Source organism: Schistosoma haematobium, chromosome 4 (genome assembly GCF_000699445.3).
Source record: "Schistosoma haematobium chromosome 4, whole genome shotgun sequence".
NCBI lineage: Eukaryota > Metazoa > Platyhelminthes > Trematoda > Strigeidida > Schistosomatidae > Schistosoma > Schistosoma haematobium.
In genome coordinates this window covers 11,380,024-11,406,520 of record NC_067199.1, presented here as the reverse complement: position 1 = coordinate 11,406,520, position 26,497 = coordinate 11,380,024, and the positions used below count along the sequence as shown (strand labels likewise).

Below are 26,497 nucleotides of genomic sequence, written 5' to 3'. Positions count from 1 at the left end.
CGTATCCAAAGCGCAAGCCACGAAGTCAGTTTGGGAATTCAAATCACTGAATCTTTATCCTTTGGAGTATATGCACTTCAGACGTGACCTTCCAGTAACTTATGGAACTCCCAATATTTCTTGAGATACTTACTTAAGCTCAGTCCCAACACAAACCTTGAGGGTAACATCCAGAAATTAGGGACTGAACATGGCAGGAAGGACTGTAGGTACACCTTTTACTCTTTACGAGCAGTCAAATTCTGAAAATCGCTGCCGAGTGAGGTGGCGTAAGTAAACTTCTAGGAGCCCTCTAAGAGAAAATTTAATATATTCATAAACATTAAGGACATCTTTTCAAAATAATTCGCTAGTTTTTCTCTTCTTTTCGTTATTGGTACATAGGTCTATATATAGGGGCACGGGTGATCAACTGCTACTGAGTGTGGAAGCCGAGTGAACGAAAGCCGTCTCTATTCCGTTCAAAAACATTCGAAATATTTGTATTGGACATAGAAAATCACTGCTTCGGGTAGTAAATCTGCGGGAACTAGAATTAATACTTTACGTTGTGTTTTTCTTTAACACCCAGAAACCTGACTTTTTCTCTAATATCAATCTCGTTTTTTTAACTTCCGCCAGTCTTAACAAAGTAAAGCATTTTAAGCTACGTTGTGTGTCATATGTTTTTGTCCTCATATGATGTGTGCCGTAGCATTCATAAAACTACAATAATGTAAATGTGAGTTAATAGGTAGTATACTGAAGACCTCATTAAAATTTGGAGATTCAAGGTAATAAGGCTGTTAAAATGACTTTAGGGTTTAATGCTTTGAAGAAAATGGTGTTGATGGATTTTTAATGTAATATGCGTTTGGAAAAGTATACTTTTCCTTTAATCAAATAGTGTAATTCGTGGCCGAGCTTATAAATATGTATTTGTATCTGGAGACAAATAACGGCTTCTCTTATATCAGATTATCAGGTTACGTTGTCACCTAAACTTGACTGTCACTACGTGAAACATTTTTGAAGTGGATAAGATGTACTTGCTTAACATCATCTCTAAAATTTTATAATGTGACTAATACTTAGTTACGTTCACCTAGATCCATACGTCACTGGTCTTATATGAATTTAAAGCATCTGAATACCATTTCTTCGGAAGTAAGTTTCAGTATTATTAGATATTCAGTTTTTATTGTTTATTATATGATCACATGTACTATTGTGTCTGTTGTGTTTCCTCACAACAAGAGATTACAAACTATGCCCGCTTGACCAGCTGGTAAAAAAACAAGATAAATACAGATCTACTCTATATAGGAAGAAACACAGACTTCTTAAGTCCAACCACAAGCTCCCAACGTTTGTGGAAATTTTGGGGTTTGGGTCTCATTTCCCCCAAATTTCCCCAAAATTTACTATAGTAGCTTCCCCAAAATGAGCCAAATTTTCCCCAGAATTGGCAGCTTGGGACAGCTCATGAGATTACTGGTTGTGTATGCTCCAGATTGATGCGCTTATGCACTAAGCTAATTATATTCAACCTCAACTTCAGTATGATGAGTGAGACTTTCTGTTCTTTCTTTCTGCCTGCTAGATAAAGTTTGCGTTTAGATTTTCTTGATAGACTCTGAAGAAATTCAGTTATATTCAAATTTGTCGAATTATATATCGATTTTACCAACTCATCAGTTCTCACTGAACACAAATCACAGTGTCTTAACCAATGCAAAGGGAAACACATCAAAAATCAAACTAAATTTATACGGAATTAAGTAATGCAACTGGTAATACACCAAAAATCAATAAAATGATTCATTTCGAGTAATTAATCACAGTATTGTGTTGTTAGCTGGTCAATAACCACCTTAGATTGATATGCAGATTTTTATAGACTGATTTTGTTTCCTCATTGTAATTTGAGGCGTCATATTCTCCACACATGTCTAACATCAAACGAATTTGCCCAGTATCACTGTGATTACAGTTAGCCAAAAATAAACCATAATTTCAAATACAAGATGGTCTTGAAACCACCATCACAAGTCCACTTAATAGACTTTTCGTAAAAGTGCGTTAAACATAACATTCATGTTTCTAAAGAAATTAATTTGTACCTGATTTCGGTTGTTTGAACATTTAAACTGTAAATACAGTTACATCAACTGATGGTATTTTCCAGTAATTAATTATTATGTCCATCGATAGAATTCCTCATCCTATTTTTGTCATTAACGCATTATGTTATTGTCAAACTGATATTTTTAGTGCTCTGAAATCGGTCGAAATATCTGCTATATTTCAGGATTTATCACTATCAACATATTTTAATGTCTCACAAAAAACACAAGCAAAAAAGAAAGCATAGAAAATCAAGCACTGATGATTCTGTAGGTTCTTGTGTAACATATTCAGTCATTAATTTAGTCATCAGAGAGTGATTATGAATGGAAACAAGATGATCAAAGTCCAAAAGAAAAATCTAAAAAAAGTGACGTACAGGTAAGTCGAGATATTTTTAATAATCAATCGTTTTTGTTTTAGGAAAATAATTGGATCACTGATGTCAAATCTCTGGACTGCTTTTTTGATACATTTAGTTCAAAGCCAAGCGGGAATAAAGCAACGAAAAGTAGTCAGAATAATAGCTACAAAATAAATGAGCTTAATCCTTACTTGAAAGATGGAGGGAGTGGTTTGCCAAATAGTGAGACTTCTTCAAAATCTGTTTTGACAGACGATAATCAATCATGGTTGTATAAGTCATTCATTCGTTGTGTTGACACATCTAGGGAGACGGGTGTTAGTTTAAGAAATGTATTGCTTCAGCGTTGGGACGAAGATACTGTGAATGATATGTTGAATAGATTCGGAGATAGACATGGAAATGACAAATGGTAATTAATTATTCTTAATCATATTTTATTTCACTATGAATTTTGCCTTTATTTTCATGTTTACTCTTATGGGTTATTTGCACTTTCCATCTAAGACGTACGAAGTTTTACTAACTTGGTCTTATTGAGGAATGTAAAACAGGATAGGAAATAACCGCAGCAATTACAAGCTGAGTAACAGTTCATAAAACCTTCAAGCTTTACTTTATTTAGTGTTGTGAATATTAAGTAGGCGTTCACCTCTTATTTTACAATGCCAGTCTACATAGTAATCGTCTTAGTTTTTATATATGATTGTAGAATCAAATAAAATTTATTGTATTCTGAGATCACAATTTCACAGCATAGTACTAGACTAATAAAACTAGTTACTAGGGTAGTCTCATCATAATGTCTTTGTATAGGTGTCTCAGTGTCACCAAGTTTCTCACTAACATACTATTTAATGAGTATTTGACCTGAGTTGTTCTACCAAGTTTTTTCTTCTAACTGCATTTATTTAAGTGTTACCTATATTCATCTTTTTCTTCAACGTAGATGTTACTCGGACCAGTAGGGTAAAAACATCAAGGTTAACGTATTTATGAAGTTCTTAACTCTATAAGTCATGCAACTGAATTAATCAACCTATATTAGTGAATGTTTTTAGACTCAAGTTTTATTGAGTATACTAATACTTCTTAAAATATTGGTATTTCGGACTAATGAGCTTGGTACTAAAGCAAAACTAATATTAAATTTCTTAATAAGAATTTTAAGTTCAACACCCCTATACGTCCTAGCTTATTTTGGTTAAGACGTAAACCTCATGATAGTTTAGCTGTTAACTCATACAACGACACTATATCTCTCGATTTTAGGCAGTAAACCAGTATCAATAGCCCTCATGCAACGAAAGTATGACTCAGCTAACTGTATAACCCTGTACTTGGAAAATAAATATGGATTAATTATGTTTTAGATTGATACTTGATTTTTATGAAGATGGATTATAGGATTGTCAGTTACTGACGACATTGTTGAAGAATAAATACGTACACTTATTATTCACATAAAGATTCATATATAAAACAGGCTATGAGCCCTACTTACTAATATCGAAAGCTATCAGTACTACTACAAACCAACTTTGATTGCGAACCAATCAGAAGCAAATAATTTTTCTGAATTCTAAAGTTCTATCTTATACCAGCCTGTCAGAATCAACGGGAATATTCGTAGCAAAGTTTGAGGAATATAACTGATTCTCCAGTTAGTCTTAAGACTGATAATTTTAGTTATTATTGAGCAAACATTATTTAATTTCATTGTCATTTTCCTTATACTGTGGTTAAAGTGGATTCAGTGATTTGCTGTTAGATATATGTTCATCTGGAATGGCAGAAATTTGCACTTCAAGTAGATGCCTTTGGCATGAAATAGGTGCTGAAAATGTCCAGAATGACAATAAAGGCTTTTCAGTTAGATCATTTAGCTTAGAAAACTCGATATCACTATAAGAATTTATATCTATTTTTAGGAGTATGTCTACATTATTTTAACAGATTTTTTAATATATAGCACTGATTTTCATTTTTTTGCTCTCAATACTTTCTCAGTTCCAGAACGCAGTGTAATTCTAACACATTGGACATGAAACCACGTTGGCGTAAATGCCAGACTACTAATCCTACTACTGATAAACATGAAAAATCATCGTCTCATTTACATTCAAAAAGAGTTTATTCGCCCGAGGATATTGGTATGCTTAATATTGCTTTTCTGTCTAATACCACTTAATTAGTTTGTTCATTTTTGTTTTTCTTGTTATTTATATGTATTTCTATTGATTCTTTTTTTGCCTTGGGGTGAGTTGTATAAGAAATGAAAGCTATATCGCCGATGTCGTATTGGTTCAGAATCACCACCCTTTACCACAACTTTTTACTATTGATGTTAAAAATGTAAAACTGGTACCTTCTGTTTTGGTAATCTAAAGAGTGCTATGCTTACCTTGACACTTGAATTCCAACGCTTTTTGAGGGCGACGTAGGTGCACGTTACCGAAGAGTCCCAAACAAAAATAGAACAGATATTCCTTACCCATCTTAGTTTCCAAAGCTTCTTTTCAAAGCTTACTACTGTCAATTCGTGATAGAACTATGTTGAGCTGTATTATGATTGTCTATTTGTTTGTTTATACTCTTCAATTATAAAAACTAAATTGAAGAAAAATAACTTTAGTATCCAGTATTGCCAGAAAAATTTACTAAATAGAACATTTGCAAAAATAATTAAAGAAAATAATTACTTTTGTATGATATTTAGTTGTTCCCATCAATTATAATTTTTAAGTAGGCAGTGCAGAGTTATACCATTGGTTTTATTGTTTAGTTTTCGAAAGTGAATTGTTTAAAGTCAAACACGTCATTCTGTCTTTGGTGGCTGATCACCATACTGTTTTCATAAGAGACCCTCTTTTTAGTGGCGATACTAGGTGGGTTTTACCCACCCGTTGAAATTTTATGTGATTACTAGGTAATTAATTAGTTTTTACAAAAATAATTAAATAACTATGTCACGTCGTCATATACTTCCAAGATTAATGGCAGTTAGGCTACATTATTATTGGGATAGAGGTTCTAAATTATTGTTGTATCAATGCGTTTTTGATATTTTTGTGAATGTGTTAGCGGGACATAGACTGGATTAAAGCATGCTCAGTGCACGATTGCTTTGGTGCACGCTGATTGGCTAATTATTGTCCAATCAGCGTTAGTCAATACTTAGTGAACACTAGAAATCTCATGTGAAAAACTATAAATATACTAACGTTTTCCCTATTGTGCTTCTTACTTGCTTCCTACTTCCATCTAACCTTGTTATTTGGAATATAATCTCTGTCCTGTTTCAACAGTGTTCTGATTTCGGGACTTGTTATAATCTCTTTCTTACCGTATGACCCAGCTATTCCTATTGCTTAATATTCTTGGACACCAAATCACTCGACAAGTCCCCAAATCAGAACACGGTTGAACAAGAAAGAGATTATATTCCAAATAACAAGGTTAAATGGAAGTAAGATGCAAGTAAGAAGCACAATAGGGAAAACGTTAGTATATTTATAGTTTTTCACATGAGATTTCTACAGTGTTCACTAAGTATTGTCTAACGCTGATTGGACGAGAATTAGCCAATCAGCGTGCACCAAAGCAATCGTGCACTGAGCATGCTTTAACCCAGTCTATGTCCCGCTAACAGGACTTGTCGAGTGAATCGGTGTCCGAAAATACTAAGCAATAGGAATAGCTGGGTCATAACCGTAAGAAAGAGAATATAACAGAACGGTATATGTATGTGTTTGGTGTGTAAGGCGTCGATTTTTGAAGGAGTTTCTAAGCTGTAATGCAGACCGGTGACATCAATATGTTGTGTTAATCAGTAATACATCGTGTAGCACATGTATTTGCGCACTTGGCTGATAATTTTGCTCTACTGAATTCCATTTTAACTACTCGGTTTTTATTTGGATCTATTCTTCAGTTTTACCTTCAGGGGTCAGATGATAGAAAAGGTATTTGGCTCAGAAGGATTTTTGTGATGTTTTATCTTCTAAGCTCAATGGTTTGGTCGTGAGACTTTCATCTACTTTCTAGACAACATCATCAAAACGTGCTTCTAAAAGAAAAAAAGCTATTAAAACGTCGACGGTTGAGCAACAGCTTGTCATGCTGACATGGTATTCAGTTGTTGTCCACATGATATCAGTGTTTTCAAATTTTCTTTGATTGTTTTCTTCCTTCGCCTGATTTCTGACCTTAAAGCTGTTTATGAAACCAAGAGGGATGATCAAAACAAGTGTACAAACATCGAAAATATGTATATGGATAACCATCAAATACCATGTTAGCAGAATAAACTGTTGGTCAACCGTGGAATTCTTAATGGCTTACGTCTTTTTGAAGCATGTGTTGATGATGTTGTCTAGAAAGGCAATGGAAGTTTCATGATTAAACCTTTTGGCTCAGAAAACACAACACCTTCAAAAACGTTAGGATGATTAGAGCTATCGGGTGATATTACTAATTTCCTCGGTTAAATCTATGTCTCTACAATAAAGGGATATGATATCTCACATTTTACATTGTTTTGTGTTTATTTCGTAGTTGATCGTCGTAAAGAAAGTCAAGTGTTCAATTAACTCTTAGTTTCTGAATACTAACTGTCAAAAATAAATTATACATATACTTTATTGAGTCAACTATGATCTGTTCGTGATGAGATGTGAACGCAGTCTTGTATATATGGCCAAGCGTACATACAATTAAGATTTAAGGGAAAACAATCATCTAATTCTCTGTTGTTTTACTAATCGTTCTCTAGTTGATATCATTTCATGAGAAGAGCTATTCTTGGTTAATAAACTATAATATAACATTTGTAAGAGTTTGTATTTTTCCATTGTATATGTTGCGAAATAAGTTATTTGGATTCAGTTGCGTAGTAGATGGAGCGTTGTTAATGTCTGAAGTGATAAGTGCCGTGGTAAACATCAGCATTGTGATATATGTGCATCTCACTAATAAATTCCAAATAGACCCAGACTCACATCCTAGGTAACCACAATCCCGCTTTACATACTACACTTTGTACATAACTATCTCTCACTGTGTTGGCTCAGCATAACAACTTCAGCGGATTCACATGTAAGCCAGGTTCTACGTTGTGCATGACTGACTGGCTGATATAATTATTCTTATTCAGTAAGCGTCTTACAAGTTACTTCTTACATTGTTTAATAACTGATTAACATCTTGTGACTCGTAGAATCATTATCAAAGCAAAAAGAATTAACCACGGAATCAGAAAATTCTATCAATGATTGTCAAAGAACATTTGAAGAACGTTTAGTTACAAATGATGACATAAATTCAGTCGCTGCTAAGGTGATGCGAGCAGAATTGGAGTCGAATCACGTAAGGGATTATTTATGGGGTAAAGTGTTGTTTCATACTATGTACGCTGCACTATTTGCAGTTTTTGTTTGTTTGACGAGTGTAACTTTTTTGTCTAGACACTTTGATACGTAGTCATTAGTTTCATCTTGCGTTCACTTTTAGAAGGACGGCTTACTGGTTGTAGCACTTGTTTTTCAGCCAACATTAAAATAAGTAAACATGGCATCAGTTATTACTAAGTAATCACTTATTACTATTCCCTTAGTCAAAAAATGCTACATTAGAGGCGACTTGTCCCATACTTACTATTTTAATCTTTCTTATCTGATTAAAAGTACTTTGTTATTGGAGATAATGCATTTCAAATTTCAATTTCATTGGAGAACCTTATTTAGTGACATTCAAACCTCAGTACAAAAACTCTGTGTGATAAATAAACCTGATTAATATTACCGTGTATATTATCAGTAAGTATAATTGATCCATTATTTCACACAGCACATTAGCTAAGCGATGTATATGAAAATGATTAAACTTAATCTATGTACAACCAACAAATTTTCAACCGTTTTTAGTAAGTCCACATAATTTAAAGAGAAATATTGTTACTTTCTTAGTCTTTTATTGTCTCTGCAATAGACAATATTAATATTTAATCCTAGTTTATAATTGACTTGCAGATAGTTTGGTCAAAATTATATATTTAAAGATAAAAAGGAAATAAAAGATCACATGAATTTATGATTTCAGGCCGTGCAAGAAATTAAAGCGTGTAGTAACAAAATTTCAAAAACAAAATTGTAAAACTGGAAATATGAGATTTCTGGTGGTATTTCTTTCAGAAAACATCAAGTCCATTACTGTATATGAACTAACGTCTTTAGTTCATATGTTGTTCATTATCATAAATAACACTATCTCTTCTTTTCAGAAAAAAAAGTTTTTATATCATTTGTTTGTATTTTTAAAATATATTTTATTATAAATAGGTGAAAGTAGAAAAATTAAAAGCAAATTTAGAAAAATTACGTGAAGCTATGCGTCGTGGTATTAAAGTACGAATTCATACTGTACAAAAGAATAAAGCAATCCATAATCAGTCAGGAGATAATCAGTCTAAAATAATCGCATTAACACGTTTAAATGATCAAGGTATTGAAATACCAGTACATATACGTAATCTTCCAGGAACTTCACATACCAATGATAAAAAGTATGCTTTTGTTTTTAGATGTTTGCTTTATTTGCAGTTTATTCATACATTTGAAGGAAATTGTGTGCTATGACTTTTTACACCAACTTCTTGACGTTCAACTATTTGACTAAAAAGAATTCAAACTCATTTTGCTCTTTTTATGTCAATAACAGATATTGATAACTCTCGAAAACCGAAGGATCTTTGTAGAATAATAATCCAAAGTGGAGCAGCTGATAATATATATCGTAAATGAGGTCGTATCATTATCATCGATTTCTAACTTTCTTTAATTCTTCACTCACCCACACATTGTGCCTATGTAAAATGCTTTGATTACCAGTGGAACTCATACTGATCTCAACTATATCTGCTAGCTTGACGCGATTGTTACTCTTGGCTATCATGAAAACTCAACCAAGCTATATTAAGTGACTCACTCCTTTCTAGAGGTTCCACCGTGTCAAGTGGGTTGGTCTAATAGCGGTAGAGCTAGGAACAATAAGCTTATGATCTGAAGTTTAAATCGTACTGCCTACTATCCTGGAATGCTTTATTTATTTATTTGAATACATAAATATTGGTACAAAGGGGCCCCGAATAAATATATGCCACACAAGTCACTTGATTTCTGTGTGTGCTGTGATGCTGCACAGGTGCCCAAACCGAAGCAGGTGATTTTCCTAGGGGGCCTTACCTGGAGCCTTCGACCTACAGGTCTGATCCACAAGTCAGTGGAGCAACGTCAGGAGATGCAGTCCCATGGTAGCCTGTGACCAACGATTGGTTCATGCTCCATTTGTTCCTTCGGGGTACTGTAGCCCATGTGCACCATTGATTTCGAATCAGGGTTTTCCAACTCCCCTAGATAGATCCTCCGTGTCCACCAACCCTGTTGAAGCACCGGATATTCACTTTTCATCCTTTCAAGTTTTTAGACAACACTGCTACCGCGAGAATGCAGTGAGCAGGGCTTCCCTGGGATGTGATAGCAGTAAGGTGTTTCTTTCTGATAACCAACATCTCTAATGATACTTCTTTGTCATAAAGAAAAAGGGTTAAACAGTCAACCACATACATCTCGTTAGTTTATTCTTAGTGTGATGATGTGGGCTGGCAATTTAAACCAATTCGCATCTGTGTCAGACTTGGCGTTGGTTGTGATCGACTGGCTGATTCATGAAGATGGGTGTATAGTCTTACAACCCGGAAACTTTTCCCACTCAACTGTATAAAATATCAAGCATCCAAATAAATTTTAAAATGTGTGTGTTTGTGCATGTATTGCAACACACTACATGATGTTCTTCATTAGTAATAACTATTTCAAAACACATCTGTTCTTACAAACACATTACATCTATTTAATTTTATATTATTGAAATCATGCAATTTTTGACTGCAATTTTCGATTGATTGATATCACTTTCCAGCTCACAACGTTTTAAATCTCATGACTCAACTGGACAACGGATAGCCTTCTTCCCAGAAGATAATGAAGACCAACAAGTTGCTGATATGATACGTGATGAACGTTTACATTCAGCCAGTGATATGGATTTGGAATTTTCAAAACTTGCTAGAAAGGTGAAATGTTTTTGTTGTCAATTTTATTCTGTAAACAAAGTTACATATAACACATATATTGAATGAAGGAAACGTTCACTTTAATACATGAAATGTCTAATACCCACGCAAACTTAGCTAGTTACAGAGATTGTTAACAATGATGGTCCGCAATTGTTTAGTCGATACGTCAGATCATGCTTCCTATTAATCATACAACTTTATATTATTGATCTCTTTCAAAACAGAACTGCTGGTATAACGTAGCGATCATAAAACGCGAAACGATTATATGATTGACAAACCTAACTTCCGAAGACTTCCACAGATGTTTTGAAAAACAGAAACAGAAGTTAGATAATTGTAATAAATATAGATGAAAAGTATTTTACAAACGTAGAAGATTAATGTAATCTATTGAACTTCTGTTTAGACAGAGTGATAGTACTAATTACTAGTCATGTACACTACTAACCGTGTACACAGACCTATAATTTGGTACAAATAAGTTATAGTCGACACAATTAAAAGCAAAGTACTCAAATCACTGAAGTCAATATCTGTCTTAACTGCTATATTGTTATGTTAATTTCTATGTTGTTTGTGTATTTATCTCTAATAATTGTAAGCTCTTACACAGTATTTATTTAAATGTATACATTTTTAGAGTGTAGAAGATGAATACACTGATGCTTTTGTGAAAAAACGATTAAATGCTGAAAAAGAAGCTATTAAATGTAAACAGGATGCTGTATCATGTAGGTTTACCGATTAGACCGTGGAGTTGTGTGTATGTTGATTTTGTCGTTTATTTTCAATCTGTAGTATAAATGTGACTTTTTCTTCGAGTAAACGAGTCCTAATTCTTATAAAAGATCAGTTCTCATTACTGTTTATATTCTAATAGTTGTTTCTAAATAAAGTATGTCTTTCCATGTATGGGACATAATGATCAAAACAGATGAAGTGAGTTTTGAATCTGTAACTCTGTGAATCCTTAAAACAAACTGTTTAGATAAGACCCTTTGAGGCTGATAAATTTTGATTCATTTTTCCCAGCATATAAATATTTATTTGAATCGTACTTAGTTAAATTGAAATTAGCTAACGATTATTTTGTAGGTGTAGAACGAATAGTTTGTACGAATAGTTTGTACCTCATTGCACCAATAAACTATGGTGGAATAATTGATTTAGTTGTTTCTTGTAAATATCGGCGACCTACTTGAATATCTGGCCTACCTGTTCCTGTCATCTAGATATTTCAACAAGTTATCTGTTTTTGTTTGTTTTAACACACCATCATGTCTATAAATTGAACAACCTGTTCAGGCGCGTTTATGGAAAGCTTACGATCTTTCGCTGTACAGGTTACAAAAAAGTTCAATAAGCGACATTGTGGTTGCTGGTAATATACATTGAAAAGAATGAACATTATTCAGATGTCAATTCTTGAACTGCTAACATCTAACCGGCGACCACTCAATATTTATCGTCAGGATCGACCAAGAAATAAGGAAAGGAATCTTGTCGAAATACTTTGTGATGAAAATTCTATATTGTACAAAGAATATGATATTGAATAAAGCCATTAATAATAATAAAATTTAATAGTCAGTAAATGTTAATCACTCAATTTTAAGGTAGTGTCTAAATATTAACCTGGTTTCCAAAAAGAACTTAAAGATTCTATTTAAAACAATTGATCCCTTTGATAAATTTATGTAATACGAAGACGAAGATTATCAGAACTTCGTCTTCTCATTACACTATCCTAAGGATTCAATGATCAATTTCGTGTTCAGTTAATTGTACATTTACCGTTGAACACGTTTTTAACTATGAGGTGCGAAATATATATCAATCAATCCCTTGTTTCTAGTAAAGTTCTAACTAACAATTTTGATGAAACTGTCTTCATGTATGACGTTGTTTTAATCAATGAAAAATACTATAAAAGTAACGATAAACATTATTTTTCTCCACCTTGAAAGTTTTGTTTAATACATATACATTGATCGGGTTTATAAGCGGATTTCTAGTTTACAAGTAACTTTCATTATGAACTGATATTACCTAGACAGTCATTTAATTAAAGTAAACCACATTTTACAGTTGTTTCGTTCAAGCTTAAGACTAAATACCATACATTAGAGGTGTTCTATAAGAGCCCCTGACTGATTCTAGAGTTGATTGACGTTCTACTTACTTGTTCAAAAGGTAAATTATTTTCAAACATTCTTAGTTCCATTTATAACGTAGGTTCCGTTGTGTACAATTTGAAGATAGTTAATCTAATAATTTTCACTGGTCATTAAACTGTTATTCACATGTAATTAAATCGCTTTTAAACTAAGAACCTTGCTAAAACAGCTTTTTAAACATATTGAGTATTATATTTAGCCGGTAATATTTTAATGTCATGTATATTTTAAGTTTCTGTTTTATTCTATTTTACTCTTTATTTCTTTCTATATAGCTTATAAGAGAAGAGTATTTGCTGAGTCAAAGTGTTTAACTTGTCTGGAACGTGTTCCTAAATATTTAATTGTTAGTCTTGGTGAAAAGGTATACTAATGTTTGATTTTCACTACTTTTATTCCGTGAATTCTCTTCATAATAGGTTTAACTATTCCGTTATTGATATTCAAGACTAAATTTTAACCAGTCTTTGCATGTACCGTTACATTATGAGAAAATGTTTCTATTCAGTCTCTTTTCTACAAGTAGGTTAGTGGATAATATGTCGATATTTCAAGCGACAGGTATTGAATTTGAGTACCGATGTGAACAGCATAGCGATACAGGTACATCCATGTAGTGACTTTCAAGTATGACAAAACGCCCGTTCCACAATCCAAAATATATTAAAACTTGTCAATAATTTTTGTTCTCATCAAGAAAATGATCAGTTTAATATTGGAGACACTAATATCGACTGTTGAAATCCTATAACAACTTGATTGTATTACGAATTAATGTAGAACAGACATTTCAAACTACTAGAATGACTAAATAGTTAAAGGTTATACTTCTTATGGAACCTAAAAATCATGGACTTGATCCCAAAATCTATATTGGCTAATCTTAGAATAAAAATAAAATTCATTTTAAAGTTTTATAACATTTTATAACAAAAAAGTTCTGTTTACTTTGAAGAAGCGGCCTATGTTAAGTCACGAAACGCCAGAAATACGACTTTTATACTCATCGGGATATAACATATATATATATATATATATCATTAATTTTCTACCCAACGCTCAATTTATTTGAAACTATCAAATTCATTCCATTTACTTCAGTCCTGGCTATTTGTAGTTTCACTAGCTTTCAATTTATTTGACTTATTTCCAGTTACAGTTTTGTGTACTTAGCTTCGAACCATACTGTAAGTGTGAGGGCCAATGATATTATCCAACTGTTTGAACTGTTATAAGTGGAGCCAGGTTAAAACCTGCAATCTAGTAACTGAGAGCCGCTACCGCTTGGTCGAATATACACCCATCTTTTACACAATTACTCTATTGCATAAAAAAGGAAGTAACTGTCGTGTTCTTTTTTTTCTCCAGGTGTTTTTGTCTTTACCTTCCCATATTAGTATGACACCAGGTTATTGTTTACTTACACCTTATGAACATATCAGTTCAACTACTCGACTAGATGAAGATGCAATAAAAGAAATTCGACATTTCAAATATCAACTAACAGTAATGTTCGAAGAGCAGTACAGTCAGTCAGGTTGTGTTTTCATTGAAACTGCTAGTAAATCGGATACTATTCGTCATCATGCACAAGTGGAGTGTATTCCGGTTCCCAAAAAATTATACAGCTCACTACCTGCTTACTTTAAGGTAATTTATATGTATATAATTTTTATATATTGTTGGAAATTGATTATATGGAGGATAGTTTTGTTCATTGAAGACTGACATTAGTTGGAGTACCGTTGATTACCAGCAGGAAGCATGAGATAGCAATTTCGTTCTCGTCTCGACTTTCTTAACAATCTGGGTCTACAATATCACACTTATTTTCCTATCCAGGCTCTTCTATGTTATAGTGGAGGGAGGGGTGGTGTCTACGGTTGAGGAATCCTAAAACGAGAACGAGAGAGTCATTCGGTTCTCCAGCTGATTCCAGTTCATAATAATTAAAACAAAACTATTTCCACATACCAATTGTCGGATTTGCAATTTGTTAAGTTATCAATCTAATTGTGTATGAATAAACTCAGATGACAGACTTACTTGACACGGTTAAATTTAAAAATTGAGTCTTATACATTTCTAATGGATAAAGTATCAAACTACTTTCATCTAAACACAATGCATTCTTTCCATCAGATTTTCAGTTGTGTCCATTTCGATTTAGGATAAGACGAGCAGGAACAAAAAGTGAAACCCGTAACCTGATAACATTAATAATAATAACTAACGGTTACCATTTAATCTGATACCATACTTTTGTTTACACGGCAAGTAAATTCTCATCACAAAATATGAACAATACTGAATTAAATTCCTCTTTAACGATACTATGATTAAGTGGCTTGGGGTGTTAATAGAAACGTATTTATTCTAACTGATAATATACAAATCGACAAAAATAAATTTTCGTAATATACCTTAGTACCATAAATGAACGATGTCTTAAGCGTGTTAAGCCTATTTTAGTTGCTTGTCACTACAGATCCTAACTATGTAACTAATTTCTCACACTTCAACTAAAGATCGATTAAGAATATTGTGTTGGCCTGAACAAATATTTACTGTGATGAATACAGAAAGTAACAAAAAATATCTGATTTCAATTCAATCTGTTTGTATTAGTTCGTCAACCCGTCATCCTTTATTTCCGTTTTAAAAAAAACACAAATATTAGCGATTATTTCTAGAATATTATGATTTCCACTAATCTGTGATAAATACTCTTCTCTAGTTTTGTTTTCCACAAAACGGAACAAAACAACAACATCGTAAATAAATGTTTGCTTCATTAATTTACACTTGTATTGTTGTTATAACAGTAAGACTACTTGTTTTATTCGGTAGTATACATTTGATTACAAAAAAGAAATCTGCGCACAAAATACGGAATATTACAACAAAGCTCACGTTTTGTTAAGTATTTCATCTGTGAATATCCAAAAACATATGCACAAAAATATTTTTTGGTTGCCGTTTTGAGATAGTGGAGATTTTTAGTTCACGTGGATGATTTTAGTGGAGTTTTGTCTTCTAAACTCCATCAAAATTAGTTCCCATTCTTCGTCATTCGTAATTGCTTACGACTAGTTTTTCTCCCTCAAATTTATTTGATTAACGAACTCTGTGGTAACCTCCTTTGTACGAGTCAATAGATATCTGTACACAGTAGCTAAGTGTATAATACGTTCAGAGCGGAAAATACTTGGTTGTAATCTTGTAGTGAACATACATATAGCTGATGAGTCCTGAATCAGACGAAAAACAAGTTCTGAATCCCTCTGCTAGCCACTATTCAACACCGTTGTTTTATTTCTTGAGTCTTTCAGTAACTAGATTCTCGGTAAACTGTAAATATTTTATGTAGGTGCGTAAATATACTCTAATGACAAGCATATTTAGTTCATTTTGACAAACCGAAAACGGGAAAATTTACTGAAAAAAATTATACACATTTAACGACGAAAATCTAAAAGTTTGAGCTGGTCGCATATGACGTAATTAATTTATAGTATTGATGACGCTCCATCAGATTTTACCGACTGACTGATGTAGTTCATCTAGACAATAAAAGCTAAAAACATTATTTATGATATTTAATTATTGTCTTTATGTTAGAAAGAATGTTGTGTAGGTTGTACTTATTTGTTATTATACAAAATCGATTTAGTCAAAATAATTTTAAGCATACATAGCTTACGTACAAAATAAAATGTATAGGTCAATGTAAATAGCTAAACCTGAAGATTGAAAAAAAATTATTTCAAAACTGAGCCAAGTGACTATCATTGATACATTCTTTTGTTTTATCACTCGGTTAAATGCTGAATTAAGATCATGGATCGATGAATGTTAGACCACCATTAAAAACCTGGAAACACTGGGCGACCGTTTTATTTTAGCATGAGACTCCTTAGCAGTGCGCCTCCACGATCCCGCGTGCGAACGCTTAACCTCTAGACTACTGAGCCGAAATTCAACAGTTTTAGTGTCTAACTTAAACCAATCCACGAAATTGCGCGATGCTCTAATTGACCAATTACTTTATTTCATCTTTTAGGAGATCGGATAATGTTTTCTAATGGAAACCTTGTAGCTCAAGGTCTTTAGTATGTGTATCTGTACTTTGTTTATTTGGTTGATAAAACAATCGGACCAGTTCGCTATGTCAATGCGCTGAGTAGTGGAAAGATAATGTTTCCGCATCTATTCAACACGGATCAGCTTGTGTTTAGGTGTAATATTCCTATAGTCGATACATATTTATCTCAAATCTAGTGTTTTCTATGACTGACTTATTGGAAACAACTCAAGAAATAGGTTATTTCTGAAATCATTTTCATCTTCTAAATCTTATTACAACTAACTTTTCCATATAATACTTAACCCATGTTCAAAGTGTTGTAACGTGTGGATTGCAGTTTAAATGGAGCAGCGTTTTATCGATCGATTACAGTAACACGTAATGAACGGCCTGGAGTTCTGATTGGTCCCGCTTCCCTGTCTAGCCCAGCCAGTTGAGTCCAGAACAAGTCACAGCCTCTGAGATATGAATCGTTATATTTCAAACATACTCTGTTTATATACCAACCAAACAGACCACATCGTACCATAAAAATAGAAAACAACATCTGTACAATATTTAACGAGTGAAATAAATAATGGCCAATAGGGAATGTCCATTTAAAGTCCAAGGACATCATTAGACTTAACATGATAATGATTGGTATATTCCCCTGCATCCCTAACACAAAGGTAATAGGGGTTCGTTGTATTCCACACAATAATCTGCAATTATTTTTATGTGGTGATAAGGTTAATAGGTTTAGTCGATTTTGTTTTAAAGTGTCTATTAAAAATCGTAGTTTTCGAGTAACTAGTTAAAACTGTTGTTCGTTAATCTCTGCGACATAAACAGCTGTATATTTGCTAGTTGTGGTTGACTACTGATAAAACAGGTCTAGAATCAGGCCTGAAAACCAGGACTTCTTTTCATTGACAAAAGTTCCCTCATGTGCCACTAATTTGCGGAAAAATCTTCAAAGTTGCCTTCACAACTATGGATACAATCAGAGAAGACATGCTCATGATTTTGCCCAGACTCCATAGGCACTTCAACAGAACCGTATTTTTAATTCTTACTCATGAAACTTTGAAACAACTTGAAGTAATCTCTATGATTTTCGAAATGACGTCACCATTGAATCCCAAAACAGTACTCCCAGTAGTTGCACGCATTTTACAGCAAACAGCACATCAATCATATCCATTTACTTCACCCTCAGTCAAATAGGAGGGTGAGATGATATGTAGATATCATTAAGCGAGCATTTACGAAAGCCAAAGCAAAGATTTGCTGGTAGATTGTTTCATAAACCGGAAGGTACGAACAAGTTTCGACCCTTTGTTGTTATAAAAACGGCAACTTTCCCCTTACTGGATCCACGCCTGAAGTCAAAGCATGTGCTATAGATTATCGGTCACAACATTCTATGTGAACCCAGGGTAACCAGTAAAAGGGCAAGGATCGATAATCTATTAGGTGCATCTCGGAAAAGTATTCCGATCAAACACATTAAGGCAACCGGTTGAAACCTTTGACCACTTGCTATGGTCCGCTACGTAGTTAAGATCACCATATCGGGATATTCAATAGTTTATTTTGAAACAGATTGCCATATTGAATGTGTTTATCCTCACCTACGTTCTCTTAGTGGCTTATTTTAATAACATACTTTTCTGTTTGATAATTTTGTCTTCTATCCTATTACATAATGTATTTATCCGGCAACCTACATTCAGTCCAGTCTCTGTTCTATAATATTCTTTAAATTGAGATTTTATTTTTCCAAAATTATTATTTAGAAAGCCTTAAGCGAAATTGGCTCTGAATGGGATCAAAATCGTCGCCTGATCACATTAAAACCGGGTGGATCTGGCGCGTATGGTGCAATTCCTCCGAAATTCGCTTATTTAGCTGTAGAGTTCGGTACTACAAATGGTGGTTTCGCACGTATTTTAGATGAAGAACACGAAATATCTTCATATTCTGGACGTGTAAGGATTTTCATTTGAGTAAATCGTATTTTCACAATTTGACTAAAATCGGTTTGAATGACCTAAATTTACTTCGATAAGTAAATAGCTAAAAAGCGCCGGCTAAAACTGCATATGGCCTACAAAAAAATACGACTATGATAACATAAAATATCATTCAACTGTCGAATCAGCACCATGAAAACAGTCACTAAACACCATCAGGTCAAAAGTTACAACTCTTTATCATCCATGTCAATCTTTTATTCTAATTTGCTTTAATAAATGAGGCGGGTTTCATCATATCAAAATCTTTACAAATCGTGTTAACAATGATCTTGAGAATAGGAATATAGAAAATTGCGTTCTGATTACATAAAAATGCAGTGTGATTACATCATTGAAGTTAAAAATTTTCAGTAAACGTTAGTAGTTAATTGACTTTCAAGGTTTGGAAAAAATCGAAGTGACAAACTGATAAACAGTGGAAATTAACATTTCCTTTTTATGATTGTTTATCAATAACAGTCTTTTATGTAGAACATTCAAAATTAATCTTACTGTAATTAGATATTTTTAATGACATTTTTATGAATTTACACATTAAAATAATAATATTGTTTGTAAATTAACGATTGTCTTTGAATGATTTCGATTTGTAATTTCATATCGGTCAATCATAAACGACAATGTCATGTTTGACAAAAATAGTTAGTATTAGCATAAATCTTCATATCACAACATTAGAACAAAGGAATGAAGTATTAACAAGATGTTACATTAAACTAGTTGAACTTATTATAGTAAGAATGATATTGAAGAATATTGAGTATTAAAAAATATGGTTGGTGAAGAGGAGAACTACTAAAACCATCATCAAGAAGGTACAAGTATTTATCTACGCAAGATACTCAACATCTATTGACCGGATACCATCAGCAACAACTGTCAACCAATATCAAAGTCAGAATCTTCAATGAGAACGTCAAGACAGTTCTACTGTACGGAGCTGAAACTTGGAGAACTACAACAACCATCATCAAGAAGGTGCAAGTATTTATAAATAGTTGTCTACGCAAAATACTCAATATTGGTTGACCGGATACCAATACTGTCAGCAACAGCCTTCTGTGGGAGAGAACAAACCAGCTCCCAGCTGAAATTTCGCGAAGAAAAGCTTGAAAATAATCTGGATAGCTCATTCCCATTCTTCGCTTTTTATTCACTATGTCCCATAACAGTATTTTATTCATGTTTAATTATGATAAAATAAATTTTACAATTTGATTTTTACTTTAAAATTGTCATTTTATCAAGTTCCTTATTAATTCCATTCTAACAGGAAATTATAGCTGGTGCACTAGACAAAGAGCCTCGTCTATGGCGTAAACCAAAATTGGAGAATTTTGAACATTTACGTCAAAAAGTTGTAACTTTTGAAAATCTATGGCATACATACGATAAATGGCAACCGAATAAACTGAATACTCATTCTTCAAATGATGCACAAATAATTAATGATAGAGAGTCAGGTTCAAACAACAGTGAATTTGAACCAGAAGGTCCAGCTTTACCTCCAGGATATTGAATTTTGTAAATGTATCATATATATATATATTCGTTATTTTTTGCTAGTCTCAAAGTATGAATAACTAGATTCATTCTGCACATATCGTTCTTGAGTGAATCGTTATTTTCTGTATTTAAAAATATTTTAAATCATGTATTCGGTAGTTTTTTCTAGTCCTGGATCAAGAAAGTTATTTATAAAAAAACTTGTGATATTTTCATTACTTGAAGGTAGTCAACAGAAAACCTTGAATCTAGGCTGGCACTCGTCTGCAAATAGTATAATTTATATTAATAACAAGATATAGCATCAAATGTTAGTATCAAAACAATAGTATGTCATTTCTTATTAGGAAAATTTTATTCGAAATAGAAAATACACAAAACAATAAAAAAAATATGATCCAACTCAGTATTACTGATTTCATTGAGCGGATTTAATGCGATAATCGGTACAAATCTGTATTGATGTGATAGCTACCTACTCTTACCCGGAACTTTAAATCTCACTGAACCATCAAATATAATAAAACAAGTATTCATATATTTTGTAAAAATATTACTCGTTATATATCCTCTTGTAAGGAATATAAAATCATGATAAAAAAGTAGTAAGATAAAATGTATGAATAGGTTCAACAATAGGATATATTGTCTATTAGCCTTTTTTAGATCATACAGCAGCATGATTTGAAGAATTGTTACCTCATAAGACAATCACTTTGTCTTTTGATTTTTAATTAGACTGTTTCTTATCAACCTCCATTCATTCACAGATTCTTGTTCAAATTCTAACTCTTCTGAACTTGATTGTATGGCTTTAGCTTTGTTCTTAAATGTGCCAATTTTCTCCTAATAGTTGGGGATTTCTTTAAATCAGAACGTTTAAGCTTCAAGTTTCACAGTGAGCATGATGCCGAAAATATCTTATGCACATTTCCTGCTATTGATGAAACTACATGAACACTTCTCTTGAACGAAGAAACTGTCAGCTACACTACTGGATACAAGTTCTTTCAAAATAAAATCATTTAAATTGATAATTTATGCATGAGGTTTTTTTTCACGTTGAAATTAAGGAACGAATTCGATCAATTATTATTGTAATCCATCCATCTTGAGCGGATTCGCTTCAGTTTAGAATTTTATCAAATTTGGATTGTAACTAGCAGTTAAATCCAGAATCCGCATTTTTTTTTTCCTATTTAAAGCCTGTCAGGTGGATGTACCTAAATCGTAGTATTAACACGTGCATATTCAAGCTCTAACCAAATACCGTTTGTTTTAATACACGAGATATCTTGTAGCTGAGTTTACAATAGCTTGAATCGAGAAACCAACACAATTTTGAACGCATAGGTGTACATTTGTAAGAGGTTATGACATAAATGACTACTTCACAGATTAATATGATAGGAATGACTTTTCAATTATGTTTGTTAAAATTGGCTTATCGATGTTTTCTTATACTGGTCTACATTATTTCAATTAATAAATAACTATAATACCATACTATGCTCTCTGAGTGATCTCAACCTATAACATTTAACATGAGCTAATTTGTTATTGTTAATTAATATAGACGTAATTTATTCAGGTATCTATACGTTTTTTTAAATCAACTTTCCGACTCAATGAATAGCTTTGATCAAGCTGAATAATAATTTAATTGATTCCCAATATGCTTTTAAAATAATTACCTTGATATTAAGTTCAGTTTGTATTGATGAATAGGGAAGAGGACTTTTTTTCCCCATACGACAACCACAGAAATAACAATCATAATTTTGATATTAAGTAAATAAACTCTGAGAAAGAGAGGGAGAGAACAACAACAGTAAACAGACAATCTTATTTCCCGTTAGTAAAAACTACTACCAATTCAATACTGTATAATAAATCAAATATAAGAAAGAGATTGTTTTAATAGAGATGAAAGTAAATAAAATTTTCAAGGCAAGCAGACAACACAATATTAACTTTTTTTAAAAAACAATCAAGAAAAATTGGTATTAATACAAAGAATAATAAATAGAAATGCATAATTATTCTGGGAGAAAAATAAACCTGAAAAAATGAGAATAATTCCGTGCATCAATTAAAATTGACAACGATGTTATTATGTATATGGGCAGATGTGTTATGGATCGGAAAAATAGGAGCGGATATATATATATATATATATATATATATATATATATATATATATATAAATGAGTACAATAGATTATCTGTGCGAATATTCAATCCTGTTAACGTGTGATTAATATTAAAATAAGTAATATTATCCCAATGTTTTAAAGAAAAAAAATAATAAACAGAACACAAAAAAACACGAGATAAAATAAAATGACCATCATCATTAGTCTATTTATAAAGGAGGCGTTTTTTCAAAACCATATATATAAAGACATCTGACTATATATGTAAATAAAACCTAGTTCAAAGAGAAGTGAAATCATTGGGACTTCCCACAATATATGTACGTACATAACAGAGTACAAGTTGCAAATTCCTATGAGATTATTATTGTATATATTGTGAATCAGATCATTTCATCGGTTGATAAACATTGTCAATACTCACAGAAATAAATGCTCCAGATACAACAAATAAGAGATTAAATGTATAATATACACAACCAAGTAAATTCTCTTTATCATATATACCGAGGAATAATTTGTCCTGTCAATAGACGGAAGACTGAGGTAGGCATTGTTCGAATATGTATCTTTATTGATAGGAAATTGAACAAAAAGAAAAATACGATGATGAGATTGTTTGTATACAGAATTTAGATTAGTTTAATTTTATTATTGGTCAAAATAAACGGACTCATGTAGACAGCTATTAAAAGAAAATTTCGATCTGGAAAGGACAAAATATGTAAGCACCGTTTGACTCCAATATTAATGATTCTGAAAATTACATCTATCATATTAGTGTCAACCTGAGTCAGATGGGACAATGCTGCGGTTAGTGTGGTTCACTTAACCGCATGGACTGATGATTTGCATGCATTCGTGTGTGTAGGCTGTTAAGTATTCAATCGGTAGATGAATACAGGGAAAAATACCGAATTGAGACGAGAATGAATATTACTGAGTTATTGGTGAGTCGCATATAGCCAAAGGCGTTTCATATTATCAACACAACAGTAGAAATGATTTGTGGTTCAGTAGGTTACACACGAGTGTTCATTATGATACATAAACGAAGAAAGGAATATACATATATATGAGATGTAATATGCTATAAAAATCACCTTCGAAATGTAGATACAAATACAATATGAAGTAAAATTACACGCACAAGTCAGTCAGTAACAACATAGAACTTCGTACGTATGTACATCAGTTCGAGTTGCCATACCACATTAGCACAGAGATGCAGTTGTCGATTCAAATCCTGTAGTGCTAGATGTAGTAAAATTATAAGCTGTAATCAGAAAAATTAGGGTTTAAAGATGTTATCCAAGGAGTATAATCCAATGAAATAAATTTGGAAAGAGAAAAAAAGGGACATGAAGAATTCAGAAGATTAGAATTTGGGAGAACAAAAAGTGGATGCACCTGCGCCATTGCAAACGATTTTGAGCCATGTCATTCAGGGTCTCTAATCATCGGTTGCTATCATCTCGCGGTCCCCAATCAGGTAGTCTACACCTACCAACATGACTCAGTTCACTTGTCAGTGACCTCATTGACTTGTGCCAAGTTTTGGTTTGGCCGCCCCTAGCTTTCTTCCAATCTATTCCTACATCATAAAACATCGCTCGTCGGGGCAGTCGGTGGTTAGGCATACGTAACACGTGTCCCAGCCATCTCAACTGATGAAGTTTCACCACTTCGTCAATCGATTTGCCATCCTTATCTAGTACCCGTTTCCTAACAACTGCACTACTTACTCGATGGTCCCAGGATATACGAGCAATGTTTCGAAGACACCTATGATCGAATACTAGTAACCTACGAATATCCTCTACTCTTACTGGCCATATTTCACTGCCATAAAGTAGGACGGAACGAACTGCTGCGCAGTAAACACGTCCTTTGGTTGATAGACGGATATCTCGCCTACGCCGTAAAGGACGCAAGTTGGCAAGAGCTAGTCGCGCTGCAGTCAGTGGGAGAATAGGCAGAGACGACGAAGAGGCAACGACGAGTGTCCCTATCTTTCCGGATTCTTACTGTTCCGTTCAGTCGGACAGCGCACAAACGACTGTCTACTGGGATCCACTCTAAGAGAGCTCGTTCTGCCCTAGGACTCAATGCTATACCTACACCGGCGAGGCCACGGGAAGCAGAATCAGGGCTTCCAGATACACGAAGCGTAAATCGAGTCGGTTCTTTATTTTGGCATGGTGAGGTCAAATGAATGTCGCTACTTGGGTCTTGTATGCGCGTTTCGGAGACGCAGCACACATCGATGGCGCGAGATTCTAAAGTTTTAGCTAAGGAAGCCTGCTGTCCTATTTGGCAAAGTGTTCGTACGTTAAAAGCTCCTACGTATAGTTTAGAGCGTGGTTTCAGGAGACCAGGAATGGCGTTCCACGTACTCGAATCGTTTGCCCTAGCGGTGCGAGGTGATAAAGAGACGTGAGGAGGGTTAGTCATGGAGATAAGAGAGGTATTAGGAGGTGTAGGAAGGATTTGAATGTGACCACCTTGGTCTCTTGTGCTGTTACGGGTATGAGGGCTGATGTCACTTCCCGGCTGCCCACACCGTGGAAGGGTATTTCTTGAGGAACCTGAAAAGGAAATTGGATTAGTGTTGGTCTTGACGACCTGGGAGCGCGACCGCAGAGCCCAAGGGACAACTGCTTGAGGCCGGTCGCGCACGGTCTTTTCGTGGGAGGTTTTTGACGTGTTAGCTCCGTTCTTCAAAGGGCCTTACCGCCGGGGACGGAAATCCGTGAGGTAAGGTGAGGTGTGACATCTTTAGGGTCGACCTTTTCTAACCCCACTCCTCCTTGTGGGAAGGCAGCATCGCTGTCATGCTGGTTGTCTGAGGGAAACACCTTACTGCTGTCACACCTCTGTACAGTCAGCAGTACGACTTCGCCCTCAGACCTTGAGTTGCTGCTTTTAGTCTTACCGCTCACCAATCGACCTCCCTGGCATGGTAGAACCTGCAGGAACATATGTTCCAGCCAATATAGCTCGGTTGGGTCATCACGATAGGCAAGCCCGACCACCGCGTCAAGGTAGCAGCTTCGATCGGGCAAGGATACTCCACATTCTCTTTAATAAGATTTGGGAGGAGGAACAAGTACCAACAGACTGGAAAGAAGGATTCCTGATCAAAATACCGAAGAAAGGCGATCTCAGCAAGTGTGATAACTACAGGGGCATCACTCTTCTCTCAATACCGGGAAAAGTCTTCAACAGGGTATTGTTAAACAGGATGAAGGACTGCGTAGACGCCCAACTTCGTGACCAACAGGCAGGATTTCGTAAGGATAGATCGTGTACAGACCAAACCGCAACTCTACGGATCATTGTGGAACAATCAATTGAATGGAATTCATCACTCTACATCAACTTCATTGACTACGAAAAAGCATTTGATAGCGTGGACAGAACAACACTATGGAAACTTCTTCGACACTACGGCGTGCCTCAGAAGATAGTCAATATCATACAGAACTCATATGATGGATTACACTGCAAAATTGTGCATGGAGGACAGTTGACAAAGTCGTTCGAAGTGAAAACCGGTGTTAGGCAAGGTTGTTTACTCTCACCCTTTCTCTTTCTCCTGGTGATCGACTGGATCATGAAGACGTCAACGTCTGAAGGGAAGCGCGGGATACAATGGACATCTAAGATGCATTTGGATGATCTAGACTTCGCAGACGATCTGGCCCTTCTATCCCAAACGCAACAACAGATGCAGGAGAAGACGAACAGTGTGGCAGCAGCCTCAGCAGCAGTAGGTCTCAATATACACAAAGGTAAAGCAGGATTCTCCGATACAACACAGAATGCACCAATCCAATCACAATTGACGGAGAAGATTTGGAAGATGTAAAAACCTTTACGTATTTGGACAGCATCATTGATGAACAGGGTGGATCTGATGCAGATATGAAGCGCGGATCGG

At 34.1% G+C, this 26,497-nt stretch overlaps 2 protein-coding genes across 4 annotated transcripts in view; one reads left to right on the top strand and one right to left on the bottom strand.

Annotated features, from left to right (window-relative positions):
• Positions 1 to 266: 266 nt before the first annotated feature.
• On the top strand, positions 267 to 20,598 carry MS3_00007381 (uncharacterized protein). Of its 2 annotated transcripts, XM_051215646.1 has the most exons (14): positions 267 to 511; positions 1,089 to 1,146; positions 2,254 to 2,375; positions 2,413 to 2,487; positions 2,530 to 2,882; positions 4,481 to 4,623; positions 7,689 to 7,837; positions 8,809 to 9,032; positions 10,448 to 10,601; positions 11,248 to 11,338; positions 13,060 to 13,148; positions 14,153 to 14,434; positions 18,653 to 18,844; positions 20,166 to 20,598. In XM_051215646.1, exons 3-14 carry the CDS (start codon positions 2,316 to 2,318, stop codon positions 20,409 to 20,411), a joined length of 2,058 nt encoding a protein of 685 aa, XP_051066177.1. In that variant the 5' UTR covers positions 267 to 511; positions 1,089 to 1,146; positions 2,254 to 2,315; the 3' UTR covers positions 20,412 to 20,598. The 2 variants fall into 2 exon arrangements, with proteins under 2 accessions (XP_051066177.1, XP_051066178.1); XM_051215645.1 differs by having other exon boundaries at positions 267 to 1,146; positions 13,060 to 14,434; positions 20,166 to 20,209.
• APBA1_1 (Amyloid-beta A4 precursor protein-binding A member 1) overlaps positions 20,526 to 26,497 on the bottom strand; it is a 48,744-nt gene continuing 42,772 nt past the window's right edge. Inside the window, exons 12-14 of one of the 2 annotated variants that reach the window (XM_051215644.1) lie at positions 22,979 to 23,123; positions 20,618 to 22,200; positions 20,526 to 20,569 (exon numbers count right to left, since the gene is read on the bottom strand). The gene's annotated coding sequence lies outside the window, so the exon portion shown is untranslated. Of the gene's footprint in view, positions 20,570 to 20,617; positions 23,124 to 26,497 lie in introns of those variants that run through there. The other variant, XM_051215643.1, reaches the window with a different exon arrangement.

Coding starts and splice junctions, on each gene's coding strand:
- MS3_00007381 (XM_051215646.1), top strand. CDS start 2,316: ATGTCTCACAAAAAACACAAGCAAAAAAGAAAGCATAGAAAATCAAGC. Junction 2,883..4,480: donor AGACATGGAAATGACAAATG/GTAATTAATTAT, acceptor ATACTTTCTCAG/TTCCAGAACGCAGTGTAATT. Junction 9,033..10,447: donor TCACATACCAATGATAAAAA/GTATGCTTTTGT, acceptor ATCACTTTCCAG/CTCACAACGTTTTAAATCTC.